This window comes from Equus przewalskii, chromosome 24 (assembly GCF_037783145.1).
Source record: "Equus przewalskii isolate Varuska chromosome 24, EquPr2, whole genome shotgun sequence".
Taxonomy (NCBI): Eukaryota; Metazoa; Chordata; class Mammalia; order Perissodactyla; family Equidae; genus Equus; species Equus przewalskii.
Window position 1 is genome coordinate 28,335,322 of NC_091854.1, and position 22,172 is coordinate 28,357,493.

Sequence of the window (22,172 nt, forward strand, 5' to 3'; positions counted from 1 at the left end):
AAATATAGCCCCCCACCCCAAAAAGCCGTCTGGAATTGTTTCAGGTAGGCCCTTGGGGGCAATCTGTAGGTAAACATGGACGGTAGAGAGAAACTGGAGGTAGCAGGAGAGGGAGATAGCTAACATTTTCAGATCTTTGTAAGCAACGGAGGAAGTTAATTAAAACCTTTCTGGCTGTCACTGCAAGTTGACTGCATCTTTCTGAGGTGAGACTGGTTGAATAGCTACGCTGAAGGATATAAATCTCTGGGATATGGAATTTCATCCTCAGAAAAGGGAACAGTCGTTTCTCACCTTACTTCCCCCCTTGGAGGGCGCCGAGCAGCAGAGTGAGGGGGAGGTCATCAAGCAGCCTGCAACTGCTGCTTAATGATGGCAGCTTAATTATCTTTCGGATGTGTTGATTCCTTTCAAGAAAGATATTAAACCTTGAAAAGTGTGAAGGAAATGAATCATCAAATCTCTGCTTTTTGATTGCAGTGAGATTTCGTCTTGAGTCTGAAGATTAAATGAGAAATTGCTTTAAAGCTTTTTAGTCCCTGGTGGATTGTGAAGTTAAAAAAAAAAAGTCTAGCTGCCACCTGCTGTAATTTGTCCTAATTAGCCAGTCTCATGCTGGAGTTGGGGGAGGTGGAGGGGGGTGGGGGAGGAAAGGAGGGGGCAGCGTCTTTCTTCCTAAATGCCCTAAATACTGATGGAGGCAGAACCTCGGTGCATGAGGAAAAGGCCCGACAGGATACAGTGAATTTGTGTCTGAGAAACGCGGGCCAGGTCAGGATCCCGGAATCCAATGCATCTAATTTGTTGACCTTGGATAAATTCATGGGGTGGTGGTGGTCCCCTCTCTGTAGGGACAGGGAAGTGGACGACACCCAGAGGCGCATGGTGGGGAACTAGAAGGAACCTGAGAGATCATCTTATTTCACCTTCCTGTTTTACTTAGAAGAAAAGTGAGGCCAATGAGGTGGGTGGCCTTCGTAAGGTACCCAGCAAGGGACAAGGTCAGGACTAGAATCTGTCCCCTGCCTGGTTGTTCAGTGCCCTCCTTGTCACAGCGTAACGCCTGCCTTCAGGCACATCTGGGGCGACACCAGTCCTTTCTTCCTGCTATTCTCGAGTATCTTCCTCCCCGTCGGAGCTGGGGCTGGACTGGGAAGTCCCGTGTCCTCAACCGCAGGCTGCTGTGACTTTTGGGACCTTGGGTGAGACGCATAACCAAGTCAGTGGCATTAGACTAAATAAATTTTGTTCCCTTCCCCCTTGAACTCTGTTTCTGGAAATCCAACAAGACCCTGAGAGGAAACACATCAGAAAGCCCTCCTCAGAGGGTAATCCGCCTCGTCAGTGCAGCTGAACCTAAGGCTGGTCTAGAGCCCGTAGCATATTTTCAAGAGTTCCTGCACACCCCAAAACTAGCCCTGACTGTAAGGATAAGAGAGGAAGGAGCAGAGGGGAGAGGAAGACAATCTGCACAGGAAGAACCATCCAGCCTGCAGCTGAGGTTTGGAAAAGAAGCAGGATTCTTTCTACAGAAGAAATTTTTCAGTCTCACAAGCCACATCTAATCTGCTGATAGTTCTGATCAGAGCCCCTCAAACCTTAGAGGATGAAAAACTATCACGATTGATTGGTGATGTCTGCTGTGGATGGGGAAGGGAAGAGTGGAAGTGCGTAAGCCAGATATATGGCGGCCCTACCTCTGCTTCTGTCATGTGTGTCTTTTGTCTCTATACAAAGACTGTATATTATTCTAACCTCTGGCTGACCAATAAAGAACTCCCCAAGATCACAGAAGGGGCAGAGGCCCTTCACACACCAGTTAGACTGTAGCCTGCTTGTTATCTTCCTCCTGATTTCTCCACTGGACATTTTGCTCTGAAAATACACCAAAAAAATTATGGAAGTGCTGAGAATTCAGGCTTAGGAACAACAAATTAGGTCTCCCCTGTCACTTGATCAGGAGGTATACACCAATCAAACATTGAAGCTGCTATACAAACCCAACGCTGATGGCAGACACTCATCTCTTTTATCAGGGAAAAGTCCTTGGCTGCTACAGCTCATGGCTCTACATGCCCATATTTACCCCCTCTCCCTCCCCTTCACAGGGACACATCACCAGGAGTCCTGGTGAGGTAGAGCAACCTGGCCCCCTACGCTCTAATCTCCTACCGCCATGCTCTGGGCAGTACCTCTTTAGTCATTGGACAGGAAGTCCAAGAGACTTTTCCAGAAACTGGGCTAAATTTTTGTTTAATTACAATTTCTGCTCCCCTCTGACCTCTTGCTTCTTGAGCAGTTGGAAATTTTGGAGGCAGGAAATTCAGAGTGGGTGTCTCTAACACACTAATCCCATTATTACCTTTCATCCCTTTCTGTCTTCCCCAGTTCCAAGGGTCCCTCTGAGTTGCTTCTTTTTCTATCAAATCAATAAAAAGAAGATGTTTTCAGCTTCTCGTAGTTTCTCCTGCAGGCCAAAACTGTGAAAATAATTAGCCATTGTCTAAGAATGTGGTGAACGTTAGCAAGGGCTTCCTCCAGAACATTGATGAAGTTGACTGTTCCACTGAGCCTTGGAGGTCCCCAGTGATAGGCTCAAATAAAAAGCTCTTGTAGCACTAGGAGACCAGGTTAGTCTGCTGCAAGGCTCGAACGAGGACCGAAAAGCTGAGAAAGATATTAAGAGAAGAAATTTCTGCTTTTTACCTAAAATTTCTGGTTCTACCTGAAAGGTGGCTACTTTTTCTGGGGGGGAGGGGCTGGGGGTAGCTGGTAGACACCACACTTCCAGTGTGGCCTATTGCCTGGACCTCTAAAGTACACATTTAAGCGCTCGCTGTTCAGAATTGGTGACAGGAAGCAGAGGCGAGACAGTTCAGACGGAGTCTCTTCCTCAAACCTCTGCCCTTCCTCCAGACCCCAGAGCATGAGGGCCGCTACTATGAATGTGACGTGCTTCCTTTCATGGAAATCGGGTCTGTGGCTCACAAGTACTACCTTCTAAACATCCGGCTGCCTGTCAATGAGAAGAAGAAAATCAACGTTGGCATCGGGGAGATCAAGGATATCCGGCTGGTGGTGAGTGAATCCCCTTGCTCCAGGTGGCCTGTGACATTAGAGCACTTGCTAGGAACACTCGTTCTTGAGCGTGGGCATCGGAGGGGACCTCCGTCTCGCTCTGGGCATCTCCGTGTCTGTTGTCTCATCTGAGAAATAGGAATAATAACATACCCATGACAGCTGAGATAGCAAATTTGTGTGAGAGATTACAGAAGCAGACAAAAATGCCATTACTGTGCCATTTAAGATTTTATTGTAATGACCACGATTGCATAATGAATTACACCAAGGTAAAAGTGATTTATTTTTCACACGTGTCACCTTGCAAGCACGAACGTTACAGGGAGCAGTGTGTTTCAGTTTCTTTCCATTTTATTTGTTTAAAGGGGAAAAATTAGGACATGGAGTAAGGAGACCATTTTATTTAATCTAAAAGAAAAATCACACAAGAAATATATCTTTATTGTAGAAAATTAGCACGAGTAAACACACAGAACAACGTAAAAATTACCTGTAATATCCTAGAGAAATAACCAACGTTGAGGTTTTGCTTCCAGAATTTTTCTAAATGAGATCTTACTCAATTGACTCTTTTGTGCCTTGCTTTTTTCATTTAATGGTATATAGTGAATATTATACACGCACACACACACACACACACACTTTTGCAATACTGCTTAGCATTCCACTGTATAAATTTAGCTTAACACATTTTACCAATCTCAACCTTTTGGGCATCTAAGATGTCTTCAATTTTTCAATGAAAACCTTACGGAAAAATCTTTGCTCATGTTCTCAATCATTCCCTTAGTATAGAGTAGGTCTATTTTATCCCTTTTGATTTATATTTCTACAATGCCCGAGGAGGGGCCAGGGGTGTATGAGGACAGTACATGCTGTGAATGTGAAAGCTCTTGATCTTGAAAGTTCAGCAGACAATGTCTCCCCTCGCCTCTCTCCAAAATGCACTTGCTGGTAGAAAATAACACTAAGATGTCTTCACCTTCGGAATTATGATTGGTCTCTGCCTAGGGAATCCACCAGAATGGAGGCTTCACCAAGGTGTGGTTTGCCATGAAGACCTTCCTTACGCCTAGCATCTTCATCATTATGGTGTGGTACTGGAGGAGGATCACCATGATGTCCCGACCCCCAGTGCTTCTGGAAAAGTAAGAGCTGATTTCGGAGCACTCTTAAGGAACACTGGCCTCACATGATCTACCTGCCGTGGTCCTGGTTGCTGGAGTCTAGTACAAGTGGTCGGTGTGTCACTTGGGCTGGTGATTTGGCCAGGAATCAGCTGAATCATTTCTCCTTCAGCTTTCACATCACATTACTACTAAATCCTAGGGGGTTCCACCTCGCTCATACGTCCAGCTCTCTACTCTGTCTTTGCTCTTCATTCCCATTGGCTGAATCAGGTGCTTCTCTGTTACAGTGGACAAACTGCCTTGCTCCTAACTGAGCCCAACCCCTCCCACCTCCAGAAGGATGATGCTCCTGTAGATAGATATATCCCCTTTCTCTCCCATATTATTGACTTTTCTCTTTTTGCTAGATTGTCCCCATTAATATGTAAACTTTAACTCCATACCATCTCCCATTCTTAAAACTCTTTCTTTTCCCACTTTCCCCCCTGATGCCGCCACACCATTTTTCTGCTCTTCTTTACAAAAGAACTCCTCAAAAACTTGTTGGTATGTTTTCCCCTCCTGTTCTTTCTTCAGCCCATTTTGCTCCCCATTGAAACTGCTCTTGACAGGATCGCCAGTGGCTTCCACATTCCAAATCCACTGGTCATTTCTCAGTCCTCACTTTTCTTGACTCGTCACCAACATTTGACATCTTCGAGCACTCCCTTTTTCTTCACAGAGCCTCCTCCGCCCCTCTCCTGCTTATCCTTTGCTGACCGTCACTCACTCTCCATTGCTGTTTCCCACCATCTTTCCAGCCTCTTAAACTTTGGAGCTGGGGCTCAGGCACTGGACCGCTTCTCTTCATTAGCTTTGCTCATTCACTGGGTCATCTCCTCTAGTCTCATGGTCTTAAAAATCATCTACACTCGGATGACTCTTAATTTATATCCTCGACTTCAGCCTTTCCCAACTCTAGACCCAAATATTCCAGATGTTTACTTAATATCTTTACTTGCACTAAAATGTAGCACGTACAAAAAAACAACACTTGATTTCCTCCCACTTCACACTTGCTCCTCTCCCAGGCATTCCCGCCTTAGGAAATGGCAGCTCCATCCGTTCAGCTGCTCAGGCTACACATGTTGGAGTCACCCTTTACTTCTCTTTTTTTCATCCCCTCATCCAACCCACTAGGAAATCTCACCATTTCCATTGCTACCCCCGCATCTAACTCACCATCATTTTGCATTTCTCACCTGGTTTATTGGAAATAGCCTCTCAACTGCTCTCCTTGCGTCCACCATTTTCCTTCCTGCACTCTATTCACACAGCAGCCAGAGTGTTCCCTGTTAAGTATAAATTAGATCATGTCATTCCTCTGCTCAAAGCTCTCTATTGGCTTTTCATTTCCTTTGCCCTGGACCCTGGCCACCTCTGATGTCATCTCTTGTCTTCTCCACTACTCACCATCCCCCTTGGTGGTGTTCAGACATGCCCGCATGCTCTCATCTCAGGGCCTTTGCACTCACTGTTCTCTTTATTTGAAATGCTCAATTCCTCATTTCCTTCAGGCCCTACTGTAACGTCTCTTATCTTAGAGGCTTTTTGCTGTCTGCCTTATATAAAATAGCACCCCATTGCCCTCCATTCTCTTACCTTGCTTGCTTTTTCTTCATAATACATACATTTGTTTTTCTCTCCTCACCTATCTGAATGCAAGCGTCACTGGAGCAGGATCCCTGCTGCTCTGTTTCCTGCTAGAGCCCCAGCATCTAGAATAGTGACTGGCACACAGTAGGAGCTCAGTAAATGGAAATTTGTTGACTGAGGAATGCATGAATGGTGTCACCTCATTGTTTGACCTTCTTATTGGGTCCTCAGTCCTTTCAAGATACATTTCAGCTTCTCCAATGAGGTATACAGGTTTCTTCCCGAGCTCAGCCTTTTTTACTTCTCTGGTATCATGTCCTGTCATTTCCTGATGTGTGCTGCGTGCGGATCCCCAAATGCTTCAGGCTGTCCCAGGCTTCTGTGCCTCCGTCCAGACTCTTCCCTCTGCCTAGAAGGCTCTTCCGTCTCCCTAACCTTGACTCACAACTCCGGTCAATTTCTGTCTCTGTCACAGTCTGGAGTCCTGTAGCAGCCTGTGCATGCTTCTGTCCTATTGCTTGTCACACTTGATGTGGCCCAGCCACTAAATACATCTCTGTGAGTGAGAGAACTGGTCCTGTTCATTTAGGTGTCTACAGCCCTGACAAAATGCCTGATACGTTATCCATGCTTAATAAACACATATATTTCATGGATATCAATGAAAATATGAATAAATCAGTGACAAAATGAATGATATTTTGATAGAGAAAGGGCAATTAATAGTGTGATGGGGAAAAGCAAATTAAAAACAAGCCGCTAAAAGAATTTGCATTTCATATTGTTTGGAGTCACTTATTATTGAAATAAATACGCTTATATAATTCATAGTTGCTGAGGATATCATAATAATAATAACGACTTTTCTTAATGATCAGGTTAACAATAATCTGAATAGGTAAGGGGATAATTATATTCAATGAAGTCTGTTTAAGAAAGCAAGGGAGAGTAAAAACGTGGGAAGCTCTTAATCTGAAGTGGTACCAAAATAAAGTTCAGAGCACTGAGGAGTTTAGGTTCAATTACATAGAACAGTCTATTTCTTCATTCTGCAGTTGGTGCCAACAAAATAAGGCACTTTGCATCTCTGTGTAGAAACCCATCATGAGAGCTAAGAAACTGACCATATGGCTTCAGTCCCAACATATAACATCTCAATTCCAAAAACTGGGTTCTGATTTTTGAAAATCTGCCTTCCAGATGAATAACGTGGCTTTCCTGATATTTTCTCACCATCAGAGTCATCTTTGCCCTTGGCATTTCCATGACTTTCATCAATATCCCAGTGGAATGGTTTTCCATTGGGTTCGACTGGACCTGGATGCTGTTGTTTGGCGATATCCGACAGGGCATCTTCTATGCAATGCTCCTCTCCTTCTGGATTATCTTCTGTGGCGAGCACATGATGGTAAAAGCCCCCTGGGGAAGGGACAGTGGGTGAGGCAGAATAAACTAGCGGATACAGGAGTGAGTTCTGAACTCAGACCCTTGGTTCAAATTCCTGCTTTATCACTTACTAACTAGCTGTGTGGCCTTAGGCAAGTGACTTATTGCTCTGAATCTCAGTTTCTCCATCTATAAATGGGACTTAGACACTAATGTGTAGGGGTTTTGTGAGATTTAAATGTAACATACTTAACAGAAAGAAAACACACAAATGTTAATGATTATCATTATTTCTTGTCCTCCGGCTTGGATTTCTTATCCTTCGGCTTCAGCTCTGCTTGTCCCCAGGACCAAGGTAACCACCCAGAGAATGTGGGCCCAGCTCTTTCCAGCTGGCGGTTTGTCCAGGTGGCCTAGTAACCCCTATCACCCGGAAATAGTGACCTCCCTGGTCTCAGTTTGCACAGACACCAAGTGATATTTCAGGAGGGATTGGAGGTACCGTGGATGAAAATAAGAGTGGTGCCATCATCATGTTGTGGCTAAGATGATATGCCAGCTGGAGCTTAGGCCTCATGTCAGGCCCATGGGCTTCATGGCTGAGCAGGCTGCTTTTAAATTCCATTATGGTGTGATCATTGCTTCCGAAGCCTTGCAGCCCTTCCAGGAGAGAGGGAGAGGAAAAAACAGGAAAAAGCAGCTTTTGCCTACTGCCGGGTGGGCATGAGGGGTCCTCCAGCAGTGATGCACTGAGAATGAGCCCTCGGCTGCAAGGACTGGGAGTGGCGGGGACTCAGGGACAGCAGCAGGACAGCCAGCCAGATGATTGCCCTGAGGGAGCTGGTGGGCACTGTCCCACCTGGGTCCCAGCCTGGAATCTAAGATCATCTTTTACTTTCCCCCTTTTCTCACTTTATATTCCTTCCTTTTCCATCTCTTAGCATCCTTGTATGTCTATCCAGAGGAGCCATTCTATTTTGAATGAAGATAAGGGGAATGCGCATCTATTTTCCTAACCAGAAGAGACCTCTCACACTTGACGTCTCTGAATGCCTTCGAGTCTCCATTTCGTCCTCTGGAGACCACCCTGCCTTAACAAACACACGTGATAACTCACATAGGAATTTAATTCTCAATGAGTTATTTTGTGGACCGTGAAACTTCCACCGCCTGGGCCTTTCTTGATGTTCTGTAGCATCCTGTTCTTATTACTGTGAGAGCCTTATGGATGGGCTGACAAGAGTGAGCTCCTTAGGAACAGACTTGGGTCTTACTCATCCTTGGAGCCTGGAGTCTGGCATGATGCTTGATACACAGCAGGTGGTCAGCAGGGATTGCCTGAATGACTGACTCACCTGTAGCCTTGCTTGCTCTCCTTGTGTTTATCTCATTTCTCACTTTGGTTTTCCTCAGGATCAGCATGAACGGAATCACATAGCAGGGTACTGGAAGCAAGTTGGACCAATTGCTGTTGGCTCTTTCTGCCTCTTCATATTTGACATGTGTGAGAGGTGAGCAGGTGCCTGTGGGACTGTGGCCTGAAGTGCACATCGCTGTGTCCACTCCCAGCTCTTTCGAAGGAGGATTTGAAAAGGAGAATGGTGGTCGGGAGCCTGTGGGATGAAAGCATCGGACATGGTCACATCCTCCATAATGACTGGATTAAATCAAAGATTAAGGTCCTTAGAGATGCAAAGTATTTGGGCTGATCATATTCTTCAAACTCTGTATCTCTTTAAGTCCTTTGTGACTTTTCTTAGTCTAAATACAGTGCAGTGGCCACCCCTGCAGCTAGAAAGCGAAGACTATGTAGAAAGGAAAGTTCTCCTTTTCCTCTGTGTTAATTGTGTCTTGCCTTTCCATGTCGCTTCTCTTTGTAGAGGGGTACAACTCACGAATCCCTTCTACAGTATCTGGACAACAGATGTTGGAACAGAGCTGGCTGTATCCTTCCTTGATGGGCTCAGGGTTTTATTTCTTCCCATAGCCGCCCGGTCCCCAGGATCATTTTCTAAATCCTGCTAATGTTCTCCATATGTGCTCAGCCAGAGCTTTGATCCTTAGACCAAAGATAACAGCACAATTAAGAAAAATAATGAAAGAACTAATGCTTGCTTTCAAGCCCAAGTGAGAGCAGGCAAAATGAGGAGGCCGCAGCACGTCTGCATGGCAGAGGGATCGGAGTTGCCAGTCTTTCCGCAGCCTGTCTGAATTATCTATTCTACACTTGTTTACCGCAGACTGAAGCATGACTCGCTTTTCCCTGGAGCCACGGAGGTGCATCTCTGGGCCCCTGTGGGAGGGCCTGTTTCTGAAGCGAGACTTCTTACAGTGACCTTGGTGTGCTGGCATACCACGCAGCTGCTCTTCATTCTGAGACCAAGTGGAGATAAGACTAAGGGGATTAGTTCCAGAGGCATCGCTGAAGCCTCTGGTTGGTTGGCATAAACTCTGTCTGAGTCATCTTCACGAAGCAGAAGCGACAGTCTTAGCTTATCCCTTTAGGATGGTGGATTTAAATATTTTATCTTCCTGAATAATAGGTTAAGTGCTTCAAGAGAAAAATACTCTCCTCTGGAATGGGGAGACAGCCTTGAGTTGTATTCTTTCTTGATGGATAATATCTTGTCCTGTGCTGGGTGGATGGTACCTCTGTCCGGCCATGATGTGTATATTGGCTTCTTAGTGTCCCAGAAGCTTTGTGAGCAAATGAGATCAGTAGTATCATTACCTTAAAGGTGAGGAGTCGAGCTCCACTCTCCCCATCCCCCACCAAAAAAAGTTAGCTGCCCAACATGGGGAGTATCTATAATGTTAAGCCTACCTCAGCCCTTTCGTTCTGCAGATATGATGGAGGTCCAGGGAGGCAAATTCAGTTTCAAGTCCTGCAGCAAATAATTGTATTCCCTTCACTCCAGGGTACTGTTGTTTTCAGGAAAGAAGAAGGAACTGCATTAGATAGATTATTTAATGAAACATATGTGCTGAATTCACACTTGTTAAAATATTTTAAAACATGCAACTTGGGGGCAGAGTTGTAGCAGAAAGGAGTTGGGATCAAGTTGCCTGCCTCCCAAGCCAGCTCTCTCTACCGCAAGCCTGGTTCCAGATTGAGCTTTCAAGATAGGTCTTGGAGCCACCCTATGGGGTCTCAAAGTATATTCCCCGCCTGCCCCCCGCCACATGTGTCCTTCTGCTCCTTGTTCCATTTGACAGGATTTTTCTTGTGGCGACAGAAGATTGCAAACAGAACTTCATCTCTGGTTTTCCTTGAAGACCTTCAAAATTCCTTGCAGCTCCTGCGGGCGCACCTCCCACACTCCATCCGTCCTGATTCCAGGGTCTCAGTCTCTTCCTCGTGGAATGCACAAACTAGCCCATTGGGTCCCAAACGTGGTTATACTAGGTCTCCTAGCCCTTGAAGAATCTGAGTCCCTAGACCCGCAGTAGGACCTGGACCCTGTATTTTAACTCTTCTCTTGAGTTCAATGCAGCTTTTTCTACCTGATCAGTATTTTGCAACCAATATCCAATATTTTAGTGCTTTTCAAATAGATTGTGCATATGATTCTCCTGGGGACTTTGTTACAAACAAGATCCTGACTCAGTAGGTCTGGGGGCCGTAGACTCTGCATTTCTAACAAGCCAGGCTCCATTCCTCCTCTTACTGGGCTTAGAAAGCAATGAGGAATATTCCTCTCCGTGGTACTTCTGTGTCAGAAAACCTCTCTAGCACTGGCATTAGAATGACCCATTTTAATACTTTATCCCCCTGAAAACTGCCTAAATATTTGGAGACCAAGAGTATTGCCGACAGAGCTGAGGAGGCGTGCTCGTGTCCTCAGCCAGCTGCCGTTTCCTTGACTGGGCCCCCATCAGATGGCCTTCATCATCGTGGCTGGGATCTGCCTCTGCCTGTACTTCCTGTTTCTCTGCTTCATGGTGTTCCAGGTGTTTCGGAACATCAGTGGGAAGCAGTCCAGCCTGCCAGCCATGAGCAAAGTCCGGCGGCTGCACTATGAGGTGAGCAAACCTCCTGGCTCGTTCAGGAACCGGTGCTCCGTATCTCCTGCTTGATGTGTAAACAAACACCAGCACCTGGAGATCGGAAGCCTTTATTTCAAGTATATGTTGCGAGGTTCTTATATAATGTGAGGTCTCTGGACAAAATAAGAAGCTCGGTTCTACTCTGAGAGGCATCTAGCTGGCCTGTCTCAATCTTGGGGTTTCCTGTGGTCTAAATCTCTTTCTCTCCCCAGTAAGCAGGAAACTTGTTCGGCAGGTTCTGCAGCTTGGGGATGGAATGTAGGTGCACGCTACCTAGAGGGGAGATGTGACTCAGGTCCACGGGGTTGTGGCTTGGGGTGAGGCTTTAGTTGAGGTTCCCTTGCTGAGAATCAGCCTCAAGACGGGTTCAACCCAGGTAATTGATTTCCAGACTCCAGTAGGCCACATTTCCCCTGCAATATCCAGCAGGTGCTCAGAGAGAGTTCAGTAATCTGTGTTTATAGATTATGTGCCTCATTCATGAGACACCTCAAATCGCTCATGCAGGCAACACGTTCGTAATTTGTCAAGGATCCCTTGGGCTCCCGCCTAAATGGCTGTCCTTGGAGACATGGGCCTAATTCCTCTGTGAGAAGAGAAAGAGAAACCGCAGCACCACAGGGATTTTTCATGCAGTGGATCTGCACATAGGAGCCCCCGAGTGAGAGGCGTCCCTCCCTGAAACACGGGTTCCCTTACGTCCTGCTCTCTGGGGAACCCTGCACTTTCTGCAGCTCTGCCCATCCCTGGAGCTGGAAATTCAACCAGATCCATTTCGTGTTGATTAATATGCACATTTCTTTTTGTTCACTGGAGCAGAATTCTATTACCACCACAGAAGACTTGGATTTGGTAACTTTGAGCCCTTGCAGAGAAGCATAACCAGCCTAGCAGGGAAATTAGCGGCCTCTGGGCGTGCTGTGAATCTAATCGGCAGGCTGCGCGCCCACTGCTTCAGGAGAGGGACCAACAGAGGAAATATTTGGCCCAAGAAGTTTTCAGCCGCATCCACCTCTGCAGGAGATTATTATCCCGCGTGAGATGATTTTACCATCACACTTAGGGATTTGGTTTTATAGATTCCTTTAAAATTAGCTTTGTATAGATTTCTACATTGATAAAAGGATTGGTTGTCGCTGGCGGAATGTTAAACTACTTTTTCTCTCTTTCCCACTAGGGGCTAATTTTCAGGTTCAAGTTTCTCATGCTGATCACCTTGGCTTGTGCTGCCATGACTGTCATCTTTTTCATCGTGAGTCAGGTGAGTGGACCCCGAGAGGTCAGGCGAGACTGTCCCTGGACACCTGCACAGAATGTTCCTTGGAGCTACTGAGAAAGGAGCAGGAGGTTATAATGCTGGGCAGCGGATCAAGCCGTGTTCTTTTAGGCCACTCCAATCTAGGACTTGTTATCACCTCGCCAGAGGTGAACTGAATTTTCCCTTTCGGTACAGCCTCTAGGAGGAAAAAGTTGCTAAATAAATTAAAAGCCTGCTGCCAGATTGAAGGGTGCGTGTGTGGCATTTACTTAAGGGGAATAAACTTTTCAAGCTCTGTAGCAGGACACCAACAAGCAAGTATTAATTTGATCTGATCCCTATCTAGCATTAACAAGATCCTTTTACACAGTCCACCAGCCACTCTGTAATAATTATGTTGGCACTTAAACATAAAATGTAATTCTAAAGTCCCCTTGATAGAATATTATCTTTTGCTGGTTATTCTCAAAATTCAAAATTTTGCTGTATAATCGGCCCCTCTATATCCACGGGTTCTGCTTCCGCGGATTCACCCAACCGCGCATCACGTACGATACTTAACCATTCACAGTCGGTTGAATCCACGGATATGGAACCTGCGGATACGGAGGCTGAGCATTCGGGGACTTAAGCATCCTATCCGTGTGGGGTCTCTGGATACTGAGGGACAACTGTAGTATCTCAATAATGGTAATGATAATAATTGTAAAATATTGGTGACTTGTTTTAGAAAATGGAAAGTACTATTTAAATCTAATGTATTAAGTATCATTCATTTGAGCTTCACAAAAATCTTATGGGTAAATAGGGTAGGAATTATTATCCCAGTTTGCAGAATAGGAAATCGAATGGCCTTAGAAATATTTCCCATTTATGCTTTTTTCCAGCTGGGTGGGACTGTGGATGGATTAGGTGACAGTTCTAAGGGTCAATTTTCTTATCTGTAAAATGGATAGAATAATAGTATGCCACCCACAGAAGGTGGCGGTGAGGATCACAGGAAGTAAATGCTCCCAGAGCCATTTGTACAGAGCCTGGCACCTTGCGAGCACAAATGGCTGTGCTCTGAGAAAGAGCCAGAAGGGTGAATGTCGTGCCAAAGGACATGTGATACGTCGGGGACCAGAACCCAGTCCTTCTGACGTTTTTGGCCACTTGTTCTATCGTCCCTGTATTTGGCCAGCATTGAGCGTGTTAGTATGCTGTGCAGGTATAGCCTTAGGACAAGACTTGCCCGTTCCTGCTGCACGTTTCCTTCCAGTAGAGGGGCTGCTGAGCTCTTCTGTGCCATGGACCCCTCGGCAGCTGGTCAAGGGTATGGAGCTCTTCTTTGAACATTTTTACACGAGTAAAATAAAATACTTTGAATTTCAAAGGGAATCATATACATAGACAGGTGATATGTATTTGCAGTTATACTTATTACAGAGATGACAAATATATATCTATAACTAATAGATATGAAAATAGTATGATTTCTCTTGGTGACAAAATTTCAGGTACTACTGACATTACAGGGATTAATACATTCAGAATTGAAAGAAATGGGTAACTTTCAGTTAGCAACTGGCGAAAATAAAGATAGACATTTTTCCCATTCCAGTTCATGGACCCGTTGAATTCTATACAAGGACACCCAAGGGTGCCTCCCACCCAAGTTAGGAGCTCAAGAGCCCTGTTGGCTGTGCCCCCTGGGCAGTGTTCATGTTGGAAAAAACAAAGCAAATATACACATAGATCTTCCTAAGTTCTGTTCTCCACATTGGTCTTGACCTACAACAGTGCTGTGTTTGTATCAGACTGTTTGTTTATAAAAGCTTGGAGCCTTCAGTCTCCACTCCAAATGCAGTGAAAATATTTCAAATTCTGAATGAGTTTTTTATTCAGCCAGTTGAGGCTCAATCGAGGGTGTCTGAGGCATAAATTAACCCTTGATTGATTCCCTTGTGGGACCAGATGCTTTCCAGTCCTCATGTCCCTCGGTGACGTGCCGTGACACCTCATACGGCCAGTTCTGCAGGGCTGGGAGAGCAGGCACGCTGCTCGGAGGATCAGAGCCTCAGGAAGGTGGGCTGAGGAGTAAGAGGCCATGTCGGGACACCGCGTCCTCAGGAGGGCAGCAGGAAGGGACACTTTGGGTCCTGACATGCGCTTCTGCCTCGCTCGAAAGTGGCAGTCACTCTCCCACTTTCTCTCTGGTCTCTGCAGAGAGTCCCTTCCACCTGAAGTCAAGAAGGGACCTTTGGCCGAGCTTTAAGGTGCTACATGTTGCCTGAATTTAACCTTGTACATATTTAATTAGTGCACCTTTTAAAGCAAAGGAGGACAATCTTCCTCCTTCCTTCTTCCGAGGAGCCGAGTTTGTGGCTTTTTTTGGAGAAAAAGATTAATGCTCCATTGCCCCCGTGTTTTCTAACACGGCTCCAGCCCGTGGCTGGCTTTTTTTATCTGCTGCGACAGTCAGCCTGGAGTGGATTTCAAGTCTAAGGGTTAGCAGCGAGGTCTTTTGGATTCCATTAGCTCCTCACATTCCTCCTGCTGGGTTATTTTTTTTAAGGTTTATTTATAGATATGTAAGACGTTCTCAGGCATGGCTCTCAGTGTCTCAGGTACTGTATTAATACAGTCATCAGAGGATTTATTTTTTAATGTCGTTTTGGAATGTCTCAGCAACGAGTTCGCCTGAAAGAAAACCTATTGGGTAACTTTTTGAAATAGATCCCAGCCTTAGGTAAAAGGAAGGTATTAAAACTCCCATTATAGTCTCGGGCTTGCTGGGAGAGCTTGCATTTAAGCCCCATGAAATATAATGCGAGGGGAGCTCGCCGGGATATTGCCGCTCGGAGGCCAGGAATGAAAGGCCGACGGGAAGCTGTGGAATGCAGTGACCTTGCGGCTTTGTAGCTGGGCACTGAGGTGCCGGCTTTTAATGCCTGCCATTTTAATGCCTGCCATTTTAATGGCCTCAGTCCTAGCAACCAAGGGCTGATATATCACAGTCTGGTATTTGAGTCCCTTCCCCCTGGAAGAGAAAGGGGTGTTCCCTTTAGAGGTGGCGGGCAGGAGGGAGCAGAAGTGTGGGGCTGGGGAGAAGGTCGCCAACCTTCACTGAGGGGACCCCAAGGTGCCTGACAGGTCAAACCACGTGCAGCAAACTCCCAGAGAGCTTGTCCCCGGCTCTTTTTTTGTGTGTAATCGCTTCATTCTGTTCTTACAGAGGAAATGTTTCCAGTAAGAGAGCCTGTGTGTGGGATTTGGAAATCTTGTCGTTAAGTGGAATGTTGGCTGTCAAGACTGCTGGGTGTAAAGGGAGCTGAACTTCACTTGGCTCCAGGGGTATAATTGGATGGTTTCACACAAAAGTAAATTGTTCAAATGTTAAATCAGGAAAAGCCAGGCCTTTTAGAAATAAGACTTAGGCAGAGGGCAGATGATTTTCTTTCCTTTTTTGGTGGGGGGAGCTACCTGATTTTTCTCTCTTACAATTGAAAGGGGGTGACTCTCACCTCTCTGCCTTGGCATTAATAAGATTTTGGATTTACAAGGCCTGCTCTGTGGAGGCTGCTTATTGTGGTGTGTGTTGGTGGGAATGTACTCAGAGCTCAAGATGTCTCCGGCATGAATAATTGAGAGAGGAGAGGAGAAAGCACAGTCGAGTTTCTGAACAGCAGAATGACACTATGTGTGCAGTTCGTTTATGCAAATTCAACTTCTTGCCCTCAGCAAGATATAATACATTTAGAGATCGCAAATTAAACAGTATGGGTAATTCTGCATCTCCATTCTAAACAACATGCATGTGTCCCCAAGTAAGCATGAGATACGGGGGCGTGAATCTGCTGTTCCTTCATCACTCTCAGTCCTCTGTGCCCCTCGTAGTATGAGCATCTCATTTCAGTGGTTGTGCTGTAAAATTGTATTTTGCATATATATCCAGTGTATTATATACCATACATTGCTACGTCCAGGGCGTATAGTGCATATAACTATACAGATTTGAATATACAAGCCTGTGTGTGTATATATTTATTGTATACATAATGTGCGTTATGGTCACTTCAGTGAATTTTCAAAGGAAATTTGACCTTACACAATAGTTGCCTCATACGCTAACTTCAGAGACTTACCCTTGTTTAGAATAGTATTCTTCCTGTCGTGTTGTATAATGATTAAGAACACTTCTTTTGGAGTCAGAGCCACGACTTTCTGGCTGAGTGATCTTGAGCAAGATACTGCATTATTTCTGTGTCATGGTTTACCCCTGTGTTGAGTGGAAATATTACCTACCTACCTCATAGAGTGGTAATAAAGAGCAAATAACATCTTGCATGTAAATTTCTTATTATAGTGCCTGACACATCATTAGTACTGAATAAATGTTAACTATTGTTATCCTTGTTATTATTACAAAAGAATCTTAGCTTTGCTAATATCTGTAACGACTTGTTTTAAGTGATAATAAAGGAATACAATAGAGAGCGATATTTAAATGAAAAAACACTTATTACCTATTGACCTCTCCTCTTACTTTTACATGCAATTGTTGTGATTTACTATGGACTGCAGTATTTTCTCTCCTAAGAGTGACTGTTTCTATCCCCTGTCCACCTCCACGTATGTGCGCTGGCCTTCCTGCACATCCCTGTACTTTTCCCCACAGTCACTCAGCAAACAGCTGTCTGTTGAGCGTCACTGTGTACCAGACATGAAAGTGGGTGTTCCCTAGGTGGATCAGTCTTGCCCATCCCAGTGAGAATGAAGTCTACCAAAATTGTCCATACTGAGTATTCTCAGATTGCATCGCAGGAAGTAGCGTCTCTTTCAGGACCTTCCTCTAGCTGAGGGGCCCGCTGCCTTATCGGGTGGAGGAGAATAAGAAGTGCCATTCTCCATCTTACCTGTAGTTCACCCAGCCTCACCTCCCCCCTTACTCACATCTGGAAGAGTTCCCTGTGTTATCACCACATAGATTTTCAGGAACTCTCTTAAGGCTTCCTCTCTCCTTCCATTACATGCATTAAAAATCATCTTAAGGTGTCCTACTTACTGTAATTTTATAAAGTTAGGATATTCTGTGCTTAAAAGTAAGAAGGGTGACATTTGGAGACTTTTCTAAGAAGTCCTAAGTAGCTTGAATACTGGTACCCTGTTCTGAAATCAGTAATGGTTATGAAATCCTTCTTTGCCAATAAACATTGTTAGGCAGATCATAGAGTGCATTATTTTCCAAAATAGAGAAGAGTTTGTGGCAGTGCTTTGTTATGAATCACAAAAACGAAAAATTATTTATTACCCATGCCAAGCAAAAACTGGTAAGTCTATAATCAGTTAACCTGGTTAACTGACACTCCAGGTCTTTCAAAAGGAAATACCTGTGTTTTATACCTTGATTGTGCCTGGGCTCCCCGTGGGTCATGGGTTGTAAAGAGGGTAACCAAATGAGTATAGCCACCCTGCCTCATAAAGGACATGAAATCAACCTGCTGGGGAATGTCATTAACATTTAGATGGGGCTCCTAGAGACGGTTCATGTAACCCAGCCTCATTAAGCTATCCCAGGAACATTGGTCCAATACTTTCTTTCACTCCCATTTAGAATTTCCTGTATCAAGTAGAAGTGGTCAAAATCATTCATTGATCTCAGAGCTGGCGCAAATTATTAGCGCTCGGCTCAACAGTTCTGTTGATAGATGGCGTCATCCATATGTCATCAGACAGCCCTTCAAACTATCACCAAGTTGTTAACACAGACAAAAGCAGCTTCAGAACATTCTTGCAGAATTGTACAGCATAGGAAAATTTCCTAATTACCTTCGTGAGTGACTTCTATGGAGTGACATTGTATAAATAAGTAAGATTTATTGAGTGTTTACTGTGTGCCAGGAAATTTCTAGAAATATTTTTACTTAATTCTCCTCAGCAGCCCTGCAAGTTTTTATTTTTACACTTAAGGAAACTTCAGTTCAGAGTCTTATCTACTTGTCTTACAGCAAACAGAGAGGGAGTGGTGGAGCCTGGCCTTGAACCCGGGTCTCTGACTGGAAGCCTGGGTCTTTCTGCCTCCCCACGCTGCTCCCCACTGTGCACTCGAAGGGTTCATCTGTTTGTCTAATCAGCCTTCTGCACCGAGCCCCTGGGTCTGTCAGGCACTGACCGTGGAGCCGTGGATGAAGCAGAACTGGTCTCTGCCCGCAGGGAGTTCACAGCGAGCAGGGTAGACAGACAGCAGAGGAAGAATTATAGTTTTGGATACCGATTAGACTCAAACACAACTTCTTTAAATTCAGGCTAGCAATGTACTGCCGTTTTAGGAAGACACTTTCCCCCAAGTGATTCTAATGTTCAGACAAGACGAGAACCACTGACTTTGTGCCTGACCATGGTAAGGCCCCTATTAACTCGTCCTACTGTGATTCAGATTAAAAGATGGAGGCTGACATGGCCCTTCGCTTTGCCCATATGTAAAAGCTACTTGGTTTTTGTATTGGTTGGTTCCTGAGTTTGTGTTAATGTTTCTTCTTGGTTCCAATTGAATGTCGCTGTCCTTTTTCCATAGGTGACTGAAGGCCATTGGAAGTGGGGCGGCGTCACCGTGCAAGTGAACAGTGCCTTCTTCACGGGCATCTATGGGATGTGGAATCTGTATGTCTTTGCTTTGATGTTCTTGTATGCACCATCGCATAAGAACTATGGGGATGACCAGTCCAATGGTGAGTTCCAGTCTCTCGCACAGCTTAACTCAGGACAAGTAGGCTGCTGTTTCTGTAAGACTTAAATAGCGAAGGCTCCGGGTTCCCCAGTCAAACTTTTCCTCCAAACGTCTCCTAATACCGGGAGACAGTGAACGAGCACCCCTTGGGACTCTGGAGCCATAAGACAAAAAGCCAGCACACAACACGTATTTCTTTGTCTTCATTTGTCTTTTTATCTGTAAAATACACTGGGAATATTGCATTCTAGTCTATAGTATGCCCCGGTTTTCGTAAAAAGTTAAATTTGCTTTCCTTAGATTTTTGAGCACAGTTGGCCATTGGAAAGTATGCCACGTTATGCTTCCAGCTTGAGTATCCTGATCCTAAGACATCAGGTGGAGTGGGCCCTGAGCGCTGAAGACGGAGCTGGCTTCCTTTTTCTCCTGCTCATTTTCCTGCAGGGGTGTTTGTTGACACACATCCAAACCACTAGTTGTCCTCCTGTCCCCTGTCTGGTCCTAAGTGCTTGTATGTGCTGTCTGATGTTGATCCTGCAAAGAGAACTCAGCCAGTCTGGTCATCTTATAGATGAGGCCCAGAGAAGGGAAGGGCTTACCCCGGGTCTCTCCCCAGCCATGGCAGAGGGCATGCCACCACAGCCTAGGCCAGTGCTGTCAGCAGGGACTAGGTGGCCTAGTGAACAGCTGATCTGATCGCTCCTTTCTCTTTGGAAGCCAGTCCTATCTGTTTGGCTCCGCTCTCAGTCTTTCTGTCTTTTTCACACCTGCGTTACCCTAGCCACAGACTTGCTGTTCCTCAAATATAAGCTGCTCTTCCTCAAATCAGAACCAGTGCCCTTAACTCTGCCTTGGAGCAGAGGCCAGGGCCTTACGGCCTGCATGTCTCCTGTGGCACCAAGGGTTGGCCTCGCTCGTAGGCAGTGCTGCACGAGTGTGTGTGGAATGAATTGATGCCTGTCCTGCCTCCATCCGGGCCTGATGAAACCCTCCCCTCTTGTGGGCCCATTCAAAATGCTTCCTCCTCTTTGAAACCTATTCCTGATCACCTCATTTGGAGTCCGGCAAACTACTTCAATCGAATATTGTTGCCATGGGATGTGGGTAGGTTTTAATAGTCAAATAAGTTTGAGAATCATTGGGTTTTTATCAGCATTAATGAGGTTTTTGCTGCAAGATGTCTTAATGCCTTGAGTACATTAATTTGTACTATAAGTCTTTTAAAATGGGTGGGATAATAATAGCATTTCCCCAATGATTAAATCCTTTGGGGACTCCCCAATGATTAAATCCTTTGGCTCGGGGACCCGTTTCCCAGATGCTGTCCTTTGGAACTAGTGTTCTACGGACAGGCTGGGGGAATACACTTACACTGTTCCCATGACACTCACGTGTAGACGTGGTAGATGAGTTTACTGTGCCTCCTCTCTCCTGCTGGAGCACTAACTCCCCCAGGGCAAGGACTGGGTTTTACTAGTGCATTGAAAATGTTGAGTGAAATAATGCTTTAGAAATAAGAGTTCTAGATTAGCTTTCACATTTCACAGATGGGCCAATGATCCTGAGAGGGAGGTACAGGAAGGCAGGTGATGATGAGAGAAGGAGCAGAGAGAGGAGGGCATCTGTGTTGAGGGTGTAGCGTAGTGGGATGGTCTCCGCCCCATCTGTCTCTGGTACTGCACCTGCCACTCCCGTGCAAGAGCATCCTAGACATCAGGCCTCTCTTCCTCCCTACTCCTTGACTTCTCATCACACTCACCCTCAGGTCCATCTCTGGCCATGGGTCTTGGGCAAGAATAAAGACTTTTGGCTTACCTACCCACCTGCCCAACTCTTGGTTTGATTGACTTCCTTTCTAGAAAGTTTGTCAGCTCGGCAGCCTTCAGCTTCCTCTCCTGCCAGCACTCAATGCTTTACTGTATGCATGGAAAATGGGAGGATATGGCCTCTCCAACTTGGACCTCCATAACGCCAGCAGGAAAGGATTCTGGGCTTGTGAACAAGAATCGTGATTTCATTTCATGGTCATCTGGTTGGACTTTGACAGAAACCACAGGGTCCTGTCCTTGACTTGAGAGTATTAAGCAGGAATCCAATAGCTGGAGTTCCTGCCTTCCAGGAAAATACCACACAGAGCAATTGCTGGACTTCCTGGGATGTGGAATGGTAACACTAATGGGTAATAGGTTCGCAGTGCTGACCGTGTGCTATAATAGCACTTGATGTACGTAAACTCTTCTGGTTGTTTTTGCTATGTAACTATTGGTAAACTGCTTAACCTCTCTGTGTACCACTTCTCCCCACTGTAAGCAATCTCTGAAAGTCCTTTTGAACCATGAAATCCTCTGGTTCTCTTTCTTCCTGTTAGCAAGGAAGGGGCGGAAGAGCACTTGCTATCACAAAGTGGCAGCCCACAGGGTGATTCTCTCACAGATAAGGGCTTCCCAAACACTGGTGAGAATTTGCCCAACCCCAGCACTTTCAAGAACATGGAAGGCCAGAGCCATGGCCAGCCCTGCAGAGGAAGAGTGCCAGCCTGCCAGCCTGTTGGGCTAGATGCTTGAGTTGCAAACCAAAGTATTAGGCAGCTCCCATTGGGACTTCTTACTCTGCACAACAGCCACCCTGCTGGGCTTGAAACCTTGCAGTTGAGGATAGCACTCACTCTAGTCCCCATCAGACTTTTTGGTTGAAGACAGCTTGATCTGTAATTTCACAGAAAGCTCCAAAGCAAATTCTCAGCAGGACGCCATATCCCCGAATCCCTTGCCAAGCAGTGGTTGGAAGCGTTCGTGGTTGTTCTGGATTGTCACTATGGCTGGGACATGCTGCTGTCATTCAGTGGCCACGTTCTAGGGATGCTAAATGGCCTGCAATGAGCAAGACAGTCCCTGGCAGTAAAGAATTGTCCTGCCCGAAATGCCAA

General features: G+C 45.6%; 1 protein-coding gene across 9 annotated transcripts in view; it reads left to right on the top strand.

Annotated features, from left to right (window-relative positions):
* Positions 1-22,172, top strand: part of WLS (Wnt ligand secretion mediator) — a 93,218-nt gene that overhangs the window by 63,125 nt on the left and 7,921 nt on the right. For all 9 annotated transcript variants that reach the window (XM_008528102.2, XM_008528104.2, XM_070592324.1 and 6 more), the window contains 8 exons: positions 2,917-3,078; positions 4,093-4,229; positions 7,086-7,254; positions 8,646-8,743; positions 9,113-9,176; positions 11,112-11,255; positions 12,457-12,540; positions 19,094-19,247. In XM_008528102.2, the coding sequence (XP_008526324.1) occupies positions 2,917-3,078; positions 4,093-4,229; positions 7,086-7,254; positions 8,646-8,743; positions 9,113-9,176; positions 11,112-11,255; positions 12,457-12,540; positions 19,094-19,247 (1,012 nt within the window). The remainder of the gene's footprint in view (positions 1-2,916; positions 3,079-4,092; positions 4,230-7,085; positions 7,255-8,645; positions 8,744-9,112; positions 9,177-11,111; positions 11,256-12,456; positions 12,541-19,093; positions 19,248-22,172) is intronic.